The 12,336-nt window shown below is 47.3% G+C and overlaps 2 protein-coding genes across 4 annotated transcripts in view; one reads left to right on the top strand and one right to left on the bottom strand.

Moving 5' to 3' along the window:
- Positions 1–5,164, bottom strand: part of RSPH10B (radial spoke head 10 homolog B) — a 29,239-nt gene extending 24,075 nt beyond the window's left edge. Inside the window, exons 1-4 of the mRNA XM_075830251.1 lie at positions 4,520–5,164; positions 3,790–4,033; positions 1,918–1,993; positions 1,766–1,834 (exon numbers count right to left, since the gene is read on the bottom strand). Of these exons, the coding sequence (XP_075686366.1) occupies positions 1,766–1,834; positions 1,918–1,993; positions 3,790–4,022 (378 nt within the window). The 5' untranslated portion in view covers positions 4,023–4,033; positions 4,520–5,164. The remainder of the gene's footprint in view (positions 1–1,765; positions 1,835–1,917; positions 1,994–3,789; positions 4,034–4,519) is intronic.
- The window catches only part of EIF2AK1 (eukaryotic translation initiation factor 2 alpha kinase 1), a 39,316-nt gene that overhangs the window by 3,672 nt on the left and 23,308 nt on the right, over positions 1–12,336 (top strand). The window contains exon 1 of one of the 3 annotated variants that reach the window (XM_075830255.1): positions 4,715–4,735. The exons of 1 other annotated variant lie outside the window; for it this stretch is intronic. Coding sequence is in view for 1 of the 2 variants with exons in the window: in XM_075830253.1 (XP_075686368.1) it covers positions 5,030–5,135 (106 nt within the window). In the remaining variant the exon portion in view is untranslated. One more of the 3 variants, XM_075830253.1, reaches the window with a different exon arrangement.

Genomic DNA, 12,336 nt, shown 5'->3' with positions numbered 1-12,336 from the left:
CGACACGGGCCCCCACCATGGCCGGAGGCTCCACTAGCAGCCACTATGGCTGCTACAGCGCGACGCCACTGAACACGACTACGGCAGAGCAGGGAGGTATCTCCCCGCTCTGCCATTAAACAAAAGACATGTATCCCCTATCCACAGGATAGGGGATACATGTGTGATCGCTGGCATTGATAGGGAGAACGGGGGACTGAAAGTCCCCTGAAGTTCTCCATCACAAACCTCGGACTTCCGGGGTCTGTGTCGGCAGCTCCGTAGAAATGAATGGAGCGCCGGTCGCACTTGTGCGCATGTGTGACCAGCGCTCCTTTCATTTTTATTGAGCTGCGCAGACGCCGGAAGTCAGAGGTTAGTCATGGAGAACTTCAGGGGACTTTCGGTTCTCTCTATCGCTGCCAGCGATCACACATGTATCCCGTATCCTGTGGATAGGGGATACATGTCTTTTGTAGGACACATTTTAGGTCGCATTTTTTTGGGAGGGGGGACGCTGTATGGCGTTGCCTACAGGGGGGGGGCTGTATGGCGTTGCCTACAGGGGGGCTGTATGGCATTCTCTACAGGGGGGGCTGTATGGCGTTCCCTACAGGGGGGGCTGTATGGCGTTCTCTACAGGGGGGCTGTTTGGCGTTCTCTACAGGGGGGGCTGTATGGCGTTCTCTACAGGGGGCTGTATGGTGTTCTCTACAGGAGGGGGCTGTATGGCGTTCTCTACAGGGGGCTGTATGGTGTTCTCTACAGGGGGGGGGCTGTATGGCGTTAGGGCCATACAGCCCCCCCTGTAGAGAACGCCATACAGCCCCCCCTGTAGGGAACGCCATACAGCCCCCTCTGTAGATAACGCCATACAGATCCCCCCCTGTAGATAACGCCATACAGCCCCCCCTGTAGAGAACGCCATACAGCCCCCCCTGTAGATAACGCCATACAGCCCCCCCTGTAGATAACGCCATACATATATCTACAGGGGGGGCTGTATGGCGTTATCTTCAGGGGGGGGGGCTGTATGGCGTTAGGGCCATACAGCCCCCCCTGTAGAGAACGCCATACAGCCCCCCCTGTAGGGAACGCCATACAGCCCCCTCTGTAGATAACGCCATACAGATCCCCCCCTGTAGATAACGCCATACAGCCCCCCCTGTAGAGAACGCCATACAGCCCCCCCTGTAGAGAACGCCATACAGCCCCCCCTGTAGATAACGCCATACATATATCTACAGGGGGGGCTGTATGGCGTTATCTTCAGGGGGATGTATGGCGTTATCTACAGGGGGGCTGTATGGCGTTATCTACAGGGGGGGCTGTATGGCGTTATCTACAGGGGGGCTGTATGACGTTATCTACAGGGGGGCTGTAAAAAAGGCACTATCTACAAGGGGGGGTTGTGTGACACCCACGGGAGGGGGGGTTGTGTGACACCCACGGGAGGGGGGGCCCCAGTCAAAAGTTTGCTATGGGGCCCAGTCTTTCCTAGTTACGCCCCTGCCGTCCATGTATTACATAGTCAGCAATTTATTAGAATGGCCGGCATGTAGGGCTACATTTCTCCTCTAGCTGATGCTGCAGGGAAAATGTATGACCAGATTCAGCTTCCCCCAACGATTACAGCTGATTGCTAAAAGCTAGAGTAGTCGGATCCATTGCGATCAGTTGATCACCGCACAAGTCTTATCACCGCGCACCTATCAAGTCTTACAAAAAAAAATTCTTCTTAATATCATTATGTAAATCAAATCCTATATTAATAATACTACATTACCTCATATTTCAGCCCATCTCCCCAAGTGTATACTCCTTTTCCATGCATAAGACCTTCAGAAAACATTCCCTAGAAACAAAGAATGTTAAATATTAAAATAAGGTTAAATGTGTTGCTTTTCTAGGCAATGAAGTGTATGGGGAGGAACTCACTTTATAAACATTCCCATCTTTATAGTAAGCAGCACCTTCTCCTTCATACAGGCCATTCACCAATTCTCCTTCATACCTGTAAAATAAGACAAAAGGCTAGAAACATGGGACTCGAATAAACAAGATCCATGTTGAGAAAAGAATTGATGTATTTTATGCAGGGACGGAGTGTCGGGTAGGGATGAGGTCGTCTGGTTTGGAAATCCCATTTTCAAATACTCTGTTAGTTCATTTAAAGCTAATATAGAGGAGTGCCTCATTTGAGGCTTCCATCAGTTACCTGGACTGAAGAGTAACTAGAAAAAGTGTTGGACGCTCTGGAGGACCCCGCACGTCAATGCATTAAATGGACAGGCCACTGATTTCAATGGGAACTGTGTAATGCCTTATTTCTCCTGTGGTGGCACTGCAGGGGAATTAAACACTTGCTGCTGGATTCCACCACTGACTACAGTTGATTCCAATAGCAAGACACCCCTAACAAAACCGATTGTCCAAAGCAGATAACCCCTTTAAAGAGGACCTATCACCTCTGTTGACAAGTCTGTTTTAGTAAGTTTGTATTCCCCACGAAATCACAATTCTGCAGCATCTTTGCGTTGTGACGTTCCTCTGTTATTTCTACTAGAAATGTATGAATAAATTGACAAATGGGTGTTGACATTGTCCATGTCAAAGGGGTGTGACCCCTTAACGCACTCTGTCATCACTGATTGGACAGTGTCAGTCTGTGTAGGGACACACCCCCAACTAGTAACACCCAGTTGTCAATTTATTCATACATTTCTAAGAGGAATAACAGAGGAACGGCACAACATAGAATTCTAATAAAAGATGCTCGGATGTAAAGGATCTGCCAGACATAGCTTCTGTGTCGACGTCCGTGGTTAATCAGTCTGCACCTGCTCCTATGTCTGATAGAGTGACTTGATCTGCTACCACTCAGGCTGGTAGGCTGAGGAGTGGGAGAACCTATCACAGCCTGGCCAGACGGTTCTAGCTCCCGCCCTCAGTCTATGCATACCTTCATTTGCTGCTTGTCTTTGCCTGTGATTCTCTCTTGTTTCCTGGATCTGCTGTTCCTTGTATAACTATTGACAACTGCTTTATATTGACCCTGGCTTTACTGACTACTCTCCTGCTCTGCGTTTGGTACCTCGTACACTCCTGGTTTGACTCGGCTCGTTCACTACTCTTGTTGCTCACGGTGTTGCCGTGGGCAACTGCCCTATTTCCCTTGCTTCTGTGTACCCTTGTCTGTTTGTCTGTCGTGCACATATTGAGCGTAGGGACCGTCGCCCAGTTGTACGCCGTCGCCTAGGACGGCCGTGCAAGTAGGCAGGGACTGAGTGGCGGGTAGATTAGGGCTCACCTGTCTGTCTCCCTACCCCAACATTACATCAGAATTGTTATTTCCTGGGGAATACAATGATTTACTAAAACAGACATGTCAGGAGAGGTGACAGATCTTCTTAAAATGACTTTTCCCACTTAACAGGATATGCCTTAAATGTCTTATAAAAAGGGGGTCCAAAGTCTAGGACCCCACTAATCCCTTGAAGGGGATCCCAGTCCCCTATTCCTGGCTGACGGGTAACTGTGTATACAGCCTTGTATAAATGCACCAAAAATGTCTAAAAAAAAAATACAAACTGAATGTGGAAGGATGTTAACTAAATTGAAAATGATCTGTTCCATTGACAACTTAATACAGAGTTCCACTGGTGGGCCCCGTCCTCTAAATAGAATGAAAAAGGGGCCTGTAAGCCAACACATATGATCGGTACTTGGGTACTGCCTGAATCCCGGATATCTTTCTCTTCTGATTACTTTAGAAAGCCATAAAAAAAAACTGCAGAATAATGGACTTACTTTTCAACAATAAGCTGAGCAAGAACTGGTTCCTCATAGACCTCTGATGTGGGGATCGGGGGAAGAGGCTCTTCCTGTGTGACAGGCTCATCATCACTGTGCGTAAAGAATGGGGGAGCATGTTCTTCGATAGGGGTAACAGATACAGAAGAGAGCTTAGAACTGGCATCTTCAGCAGCTTCCACTGTTAACTTCTCTGACTTCTTGCCATCTTTTTTCTTGATTTTACCCATACTTGGTGTCACTGTAACATTAAAGGGGGTTTCTTGTCATGGGGGTGGTTTTTGATACTGATAAACTATATTATGAGTGGGGGTCCAACACCTGGACCCCGCACCAATCAGCTGTTCCAGCTGCCTCCTGCACCGGAGCCAGAAGCAGATTGCTTGGTTACTGTATAGTGGCCAGCCTAACCATATTTTTTAAGAATTCATGGTGATTTTTTTTTAATTTTTCCAAAATCCTAAAAAATATAGGTGATACATTCCCTTTAAAGGAGGTCTGTACTGTCTCTTTAGGTGCTCTGTAGAGCCCTTTCTGGGAATCAGTGGTGATCCTCTCACATGTATCTATGATATATCAGAAGATCTTGTCTGGACTTCCCCTTTAAGTTATAATTCCCCATCAGATGCAAATGCAACATTATGCGATTGATACAATAACAATTTTCCATACATGTTCTATAGAAAATAAATATTAGATCGCTCATCTCACAGCAGCAGATTTTTACCTCAATGTTCAGGTTCAGTAAAAACGCCGGTGAATCGGGCAAAATCGGGAGATCTTCCACAGATGGTGGGAACTGCAGCAAACAAAGCGTCACGGAAGCGCTAGGGTCTCCTAGGCAACGGATACCCACGTGATTCGTTTAATCCAATAGCGCTCCAGCCCACCATGTTGTGATTGGCACTTGCAAGTTATCGAGCTTCAATTGTTCAAGAATAAGGTAGACGAGAGCAGGGGGCGGGGGGCATCATTGTCAATTTGCTTCAGGTCAAACGTTAGAAAACAAGAGCCATATGTGATATGTAGTTACTGTATTACTATTATTTCACTAAGGTTAGCCCATTCCTGCAGAACGCCTACTTCCGGTAGTTAGGGCCAGTCTAGCCTGCTGAAGCGTTGTCTATGGTGGTCTTAAGAAGTTGCTGGATGACTGGAGCTGGGCTGGGGCAGTGCATGGAGCTAGGGGAGTGATTATGTGCAGCCGGTTGTAGCAGTGTCTCCGGGGAAAGCCGCCATGTCTGAGAGCCCGGGACCCCCACTCACCAGTCAGCTGGTCATGAAGAACTTCGGGGGGAACCCCGTATTTGATTACCCGGATGAGCCTGACCTGGAGCTGGACGGTGAGTTCCCGCAGTGCTGTATATGGCCGTAGGTCCGCTTCTAGCTCTACATGGTGGAAGGAGATGACTGACCTAGAATGGAAGTTATTAATTCAGTGTCTTTTATATAGTCACAGACCTCTAGGCCAATTGTATGTGTATATATATATATATTACAAAAAAAGTTTCTAAATTCCTGCGAGTAAATATACAACACACTGTGCATTTAATAAATAAATACAATATTCATAATATATAATGTTTATTTTTATTTGGAAGTTGTGGAGTTAGTACTTTTTTTTTTTCCCTCGACTCCACCCAACACTGACTGATTACACAGCGCTGCTGCTAAGGCTAAATTTACACTGCGTTTTTGTTGTGTTTTGTTTTTTTGTTTTGGTAGATAAAATCACATGTCTCCAAGGCTGAATTCAGATGACCGTAGTATACGTCCGTGTGACAGATGTTAAAACAATGGCCGTCACACGGACGCATGTATTTCAATGAGGCCATTCACACGGCCGTTTCAACATGTCCTATTTTCATGTATCCCTCGATAGACTCCAGTCTATGGGGATCCGTGAAAACGGGACCCGCACGTGTGCAACTGCTGTTTTTCACGTCCGAGTTTGCGCTCGTGTGTGTGTGTGAATCTGGCCTAAATGAGAGTTCATCAACCAAAACCGAAAAACACATGTTAAGGCCTTGTTCACATCTGCGTTAGAGGCTCTATTAGGGGCGTTATTGATTCCGGTAAAGCCACGGACACCCGACGCAAGCCATTAAAGTCAATGGGTTCCGTTGACCGCCGGTGTTAGTCGTACAACGGATCTGGTGCCTCCAGTATATACGTTCTGCTCCTCTGACAGAGCAGAACAATGGAAACACTGATGGAGGTGTGAACCCAGCCTAAAAAACGCAACAAAAAAGCAGTGTGAACCTGGCCTAAAAGCTCTTTTACACAGGCCAATGATCAGGCAAATGAGCGCGCGTCGGCTGATTATATAGTTTATGCAGCAGAAATTACCGTTGTTGGCCGCACATCTCCCTGTGAACACAGCGAAACGTGCTGCCGGCATGATGGAAATGAGCGATCATAGTAACGATCACTCGTCCCCATACATTACTGATCATAGTTCCTTGTGAAAGGAGCAAACGAGTGCCGATTAATGAGCTGTCTCGTTGATCGGCGCTTGTTGTTGCAGCCAAAATTCACCGGTGTAAAGGGACCCTAAAATTGGAGCCTTCCAAAAGCAAACCGAAAAATAAACCATTGAAGGTGTTCTCTCAACATGGGGAGCAGCTCTCAGAAGAGCACCTTTTGTTCTAGTTCTGGGTGAAGTCTGAGCTCGTGGACCTGCGTCCATTCTTTCTGGGTGTTGGGGGGGGGGGACTCTTTGTTTACATGCGGCTTGTAGGGATGTGTGTACATGTCAGTAGGCAGCAGTTAGTACATATGTCTACTATATGTAAGGTCATACCAGTAGTAAGAAATGCACACGTGTGATACGGAGTGTGGCTTGCGCACAGTTTGGAATATATCCCGGCTGATGTAATAATAAGAGATCCTGTCACGTGGAGGGTAATCCAAAGGAACAGTAAAATGCCAGGAGAAGCCTCTAAAGGGAGTCGTTCACCAGAATGTCCGTATTAAGCTAGTAACCGGGTATTGTAGAGGAGACTAACCTGCTTCTAGCGTTTATTTTCAATTTATGCTTTCTGCCTCCTTTATGGAGAAATCCGTATTATTAACTTTAGGGCTCATTTACACGAGCGTGATATACGTCCGTGCAACGCGCGTGATTTTCACGCGTGTCGTACGGACCTATATTAGTCTATGGGGCCGTGCAGACAGTCCGTGATTTTTGCGCAACGTGAGTCCGTTGCGTAAAACTCACGACATGTCCTATATTTGAGCGTTGTTCGCGCATCACGCACCCATTGAAGTCAATGGGGTGTGTGAAAATCACGCATGCCACACGGAAGCACTTCCGTGGGAGTGGCGTGATCCGCGCAACAGCTGTCAAACTATGAATGTAAACAGAAAAGCACCACGTGCTTTTCTGTTTACAAACATCCAAACGGAGAGTCATAATGATGGCGGCTGCGCGAAAATCACGCAGCCACGCATCATACGGGGATGACACATGGAGCTGTTAAGTGCCTTTTGCGCACGCAAAACGCACACGCTCCTGTAAACCCGGCCTTATGCTAATGAGCATTTAGGTGCAACGAGGGCATCACCGTTGCTCCTACGTCCGTCCCCCCCCCCCCCTTTCAACCTCCCTCCCTTCTTACATTGATTGACGGGGGCCAGGCAGCGTAATCGGCGGATTAATGCCTGAAGCAGGTTAGTCTCCTCTACAATACACGGTTACTGGTTTAATATGGGCATTCTGGTGACAGACTCCCTTTAACTCTTCATCTTGAGTTGTCCTGTGTGTGGGGTCAGCCTCTCCTCTCTCTGAGGCCTGCAGCGGGCAGATAACCATTATCTGCAGGGCATAGCCCACTGCCTGCCCTGTATAATGACCAGCCCCTTTGGCACGTTGCACATATTTGGATAAGTAGAAAGTGAATTTTGTCTAGTGTAGAAAACCCTAAATTACTGCTGTTATCATTTCCTTGTATTGAATGTCCTTCAAACAGGGACAATATATTGACAGGTGAAATGGCAGAAGGCAGAAAAAGCACAGGAAATGTTAGGTCTACTCTATACTTGAGAAATGGGGATCCGGACCCAAACTGAGGTCAAATTAATAAAGAGATCATGGTTTATAGTTCGGGGCATCAATACAAGCAACAGGAAGACTGAATCTCTGACCGCGCATGTCTTATTCCCTGTTCTGTTTTTCCTTCTATGTTCAAATTTACGGATGACGGTACCAGCAAGGTGGATGAGACTGCACGCTGTGAAAATGTGGGTGCAGCTTTATTGTAAATTTTCCCTATTAAAGGGGTTATCTGGGTTATTAGACTTGGTGGCCTAGTCTCAGGATAGGCCATCAATATTAGATCGGTCCTGCCATTGAGGAGTTGAAGGGGCCGTGGCGCTCGTACGAGCACCGCGGCCTCTTCACTGTGAACGTGGTTCTTTTATCCGTTCATACTTGAACATGCCGTTACCCCTTCAAACAGCTGAGGTGCAGCTCTATTAACTCAGAGGAAGAAATTCAACTGATGTCTCATTTTTCTCCCTGTTGTATAGCCAGTGACTATTTCAGCTGCTCTGTTAGTCACTGATAGAATTTATAGACCCAGCTGCTGTTTTATCTGGTCTGTCACATGGAGCAGTTCTCACTATGAACAGTCAGGGTAAATTCACACAGTGCAGTTTTTGAAGCCACAGCCAGGAGTAGATTCAAAAAAGAGAAGCAGAATCTTTCCTATATACTTACCCTCCCTTTATGATCCACTCCTGGTTGTGGCTTCAAAACTGGATAACAAAAACTGCACTGTGTGAATAAGGCCTTGCTGATAGAGTGCAATGAGCAGAGACCAGGTGGTTCATGTATATTAGTCTGTATTTGGAGAACCTTTTCCACATATTTAGCCACATAGATCATAACCGGTTTACCTAGCTGCGAAATATGCAGTAAATACTTAGTGACGTGTTTATTTTACGCTGGGCGTTCATCGTTCGCATTAAGAACACATTTGTCATATGTTAGCGGTGTTTGCTTTCCCATATATCCTACTCCTGTCCAGACATTATTCTGTTATCTGATCTCATAAGCGATGGCTCCACTAACCAATAACGTCCATAGAGTGTAGCTCAGCACCATTCACTGGAATCGGCACTGAGCTGCAATACCTGACACAGCCCATAGACCAGAGTGGCGCTGTTTCTTGGGAGGAAAACAAGCAAAGCCTTTTTTTTTCTAATCTCCAACTATCACTATAGGGCTTCTGCAGCTCAGCAATTGAATAGGGACATACTAGGTCGCTCAATGCTGTGTTCTGTTAGAATGCATTGAACTGCACATTGGATGCGTCCCTAGAAAAGCAGCAGCTGCAACCCATAGAGATTCATTTAAGTTGCTGATGATTGATATTTGGTCCTCTGCATGAAGTTTGTATGTTCTTGTTTTTGAGTGGGGTTTATTCCAGGTTCTCTGGTTTTTGTCCGAGCTCCAAAAGAAAAACACCCAAATAAGTTATTAGGCTCCTATGAAGTGCGTGTGTGTATCAAGGAAATTCGATTGCGAGTGATGATCCGCTGATATGTGGTACTTTACTGTTAGGCCTCATTCCCACGACAGGGTTTCCCGGCCGGGTGCCGGCCGTTCATAAATCGGCCGGCACCCGGCTGCATTAGGAATAATAGACCCCTAATGGGGCTATTCACACGACCGATTTTTTTTTTTGGATGGCCTGGAAAACCGGCCGTCAAAAAATAGGATATGCTCTATCTTCGGCCGGGTACCCGGCCGCCCGGCTCCCATAGAAGTCTATGGGGCCGGGTAATACACGGCCATCACCGGAATGTGTCCCGAGTGATGGCCGGGTTTTCCGGCGCTTGCGCTCTATCTCCTCCTCACAGCGCAGAGTGCATGTGAGGAGGAGGAGTTGATGCCATTCTGACGAATGGCTGTGCGCTGTACACAGTGTGGCAGGGCCGGGGTGTACAGCAGGTGGAAGGGAGCGCTGCGCTGACTCCCTTTCCCTGCTTGTTTTAAAAGCGCCCTGGCCCGGCGACACCTTCGATGGCGCCGCTAGCAGCTGCTGCGGCTGCTATTACTGCAGCGACGCCACTATAGCAGAGCAGGGAGGTATCTCCCCGCTCTGCTATGTGCTAGCCGCACTTTAGCTCCTTGAAGGAGCGGAATCCCTGTGTGTTCGGGGATTCCGCTCCTGGACAGAGCGCTTGATGTCTCTGTCCATATCTGGGCAGTGATATCAGGGGAAACTCCTGAAGCGGAATCACCGAACACATGGGGATTCCCCTTCAGGAGTTGCCGCTGATGTCACTGTCCAGATCTGCCCGGCACGGATGCAAAACTTTATGCAAACCGGCCGGGCAAAATGGCCGATTTTACCGGCCGGCACTCGGGCTCGGGCGGGACCCGGTCGTGTGAATACTAGACCTTCTAAATTAATTTGAATATCATCAAAAAGTTAATTTATTTAAGTAATTCAATTCAAAAAGTGAAACTCATATATTCTATAGGTTCATTACACACAGAGGGATCTATTTCCAGCATTTTTTCTTTTAATGTTGATTATGGCTAACAATTTAATGAAAACCCCAAATTTAGTCTCTCAGAAAATTAGGTTATTGGGTAAAAGTTGATGATTATAGACTCCTGGGGTGACTCTAATCAGCTAATACACACAAAACACCTGCAAAGGTTTCCTAAGGCCTCATTCACACGGCAGGGTTTCCCGGCCGGGTGCCGGCCGTTCATAAATCGGCCGGCACCCGGCTGCATTAGGAATAATAGACCCCTAATGGGGCTATTCACACGACCGATTTTTTTGACGGCCGGGAAAACCGCCCGTCAAAAAATAGGACATGCTCTATTTTCGCCCGGGTACCCGGCCGCCCGGCTCCCATAGAAGTCTATGGGGCTGGGTAATACCCGGCCATCACCGGGATGTGTCCCGAGTGACGGCCGGGTTTTCCGGCTCTTGCGCTCGATCTCCTCCTCACAGCGCAGAGTGCATGTGAGGAGGAGGAGTTGATGCCATTCTGACGAATGACATCGCTGTACACTGTGTGGCAGGGCCGGGGTGTACAGCAGGTGGAAGGGAGTGCTGCGCTGGCTCCCTTCTCCTGCTTGTTTTAAAAGCGCCCTGGCCCGGCGACACCTTTGATGGCGCCGCTAGCAGCTGCAGCAGCTGCTGCTGCTGCTACTACTGTAGCGACGCCACTATAGCAGAGCGGGGAGGTATCTCCCCGCTCTGCTATGTGCTAGCCCCACTTTAGCTCCTTGAAGGAGCGGAATCCCCGTGTGTTCGGGGATTCCGCTCCTGGACAGAGCGCTTGATGTCTCTGTCCCTATCTGGGCATTGACATCAGGGGAAACTCCTGAAGCAGAATCCCCGAACACATGGGGATTCCCCTTCAGGAGTTGCCGCTGATGTCACTGTCCGGATCTGCCCGGCCCGGCACGGATGCATAACTTTATGCAAACCGGCCGGGCAGAATGGCCGATTTTACCGGCCGGCACTCGGGCTCGGACGCGACCCGGTCGTGTGAATCCCGCCTAAGCCTTTTAACCCCTTCCCGCTTTGGCCACTTTTGACCTTCCTGACAGAGCCTTGTTTTTCAAATCTGACGTGTCACTTTGTGGTAATAACTTTGGAATGCTTTTACCTATCCAAGCGATTCTGAGATTGTTTTCTCGTGATACATTGGACTTTGTTACTGGTAAAATTAGCTCGATACATCCAGTATTTAATTGTAAGGCCTTATTCGCACGAGCGTATTTCACGTTCGTGTTACGCGCGTTAAAAAAGCGGACATCACACGGACCTATGCAATTCAATGGGGCCATTAAGACATTCAGTGTTTTTCACGCAGCGTGTGTCCGCTGCATGAAACTCACTGCATGTCCTATTCTTGTGCGTGTTTTGTGCATCACGCACCCATTGAAGTCAATGGGTGCGTGAAAATCACAGACCGCACACGGACGTGTTTTTCACGCACCAGTTGCTAAAGAAATAATGAGGGGAAAAAATAAAGAAACAAAACGCAGACGCGTACACGGATGCCACACGGAACTGCAACTCAGGAAAAACGCAGCATTATTTTATGCGCGCAAAACTGACACACTCGTGTGAATAAGGCCTTAAAAACCCCAAAATGTAGCGAACAATTGCAAAATTTTTTATTTTTCTAAATTTAAATGTATCTGCTTGTAAGACAGGCAGTTATACCACACAAAATAGTTACTAATTAACATCCCCCATATGTCTACTTTAGATTGGTATCGTTTTTTAAACATCCTTTTATTTTTCTAGGACATCACAAGGCTAAGTTTAGCAGAAATGTCTCATATTTTCAAGAAAATTTCAAAAGGCTATTTTTACAGGGACCAGTTCAGTTCTGAAGTGGCTTTGAGGGCCTTATATATTAGAAACCCCCAATAAGTCACCCCATTTCAAAAACTGCACCCCTCAAACACTGTACCCCTCAAAAACTGCACCCTTCAAAGAAACAGCATTTAGATAGTTTATTAACCCTTTAAATATTTCACAGGAATTAAAGCAAAGTAGA

Source organism: Rhinoderma darwinii, chromosome 6, assembly GCF_050947455.1.
Source record: "Rhinoderma darwinii isolate aRhiDar2 chromosome 6, aRhiDar2.hap1, whole genome shotgun sequence".
Lineage (NCBI taxonomy): Eukaryota > Metazoa > Chordata > Amphibia > Anura > Rhinodermatidae > Rhinoderma > Rhinoderma darwinii.
Note: the sequence above shows the minus strand (reverse complement) of the source record. Positions and strands in the feature narration are given on the sequence as shown.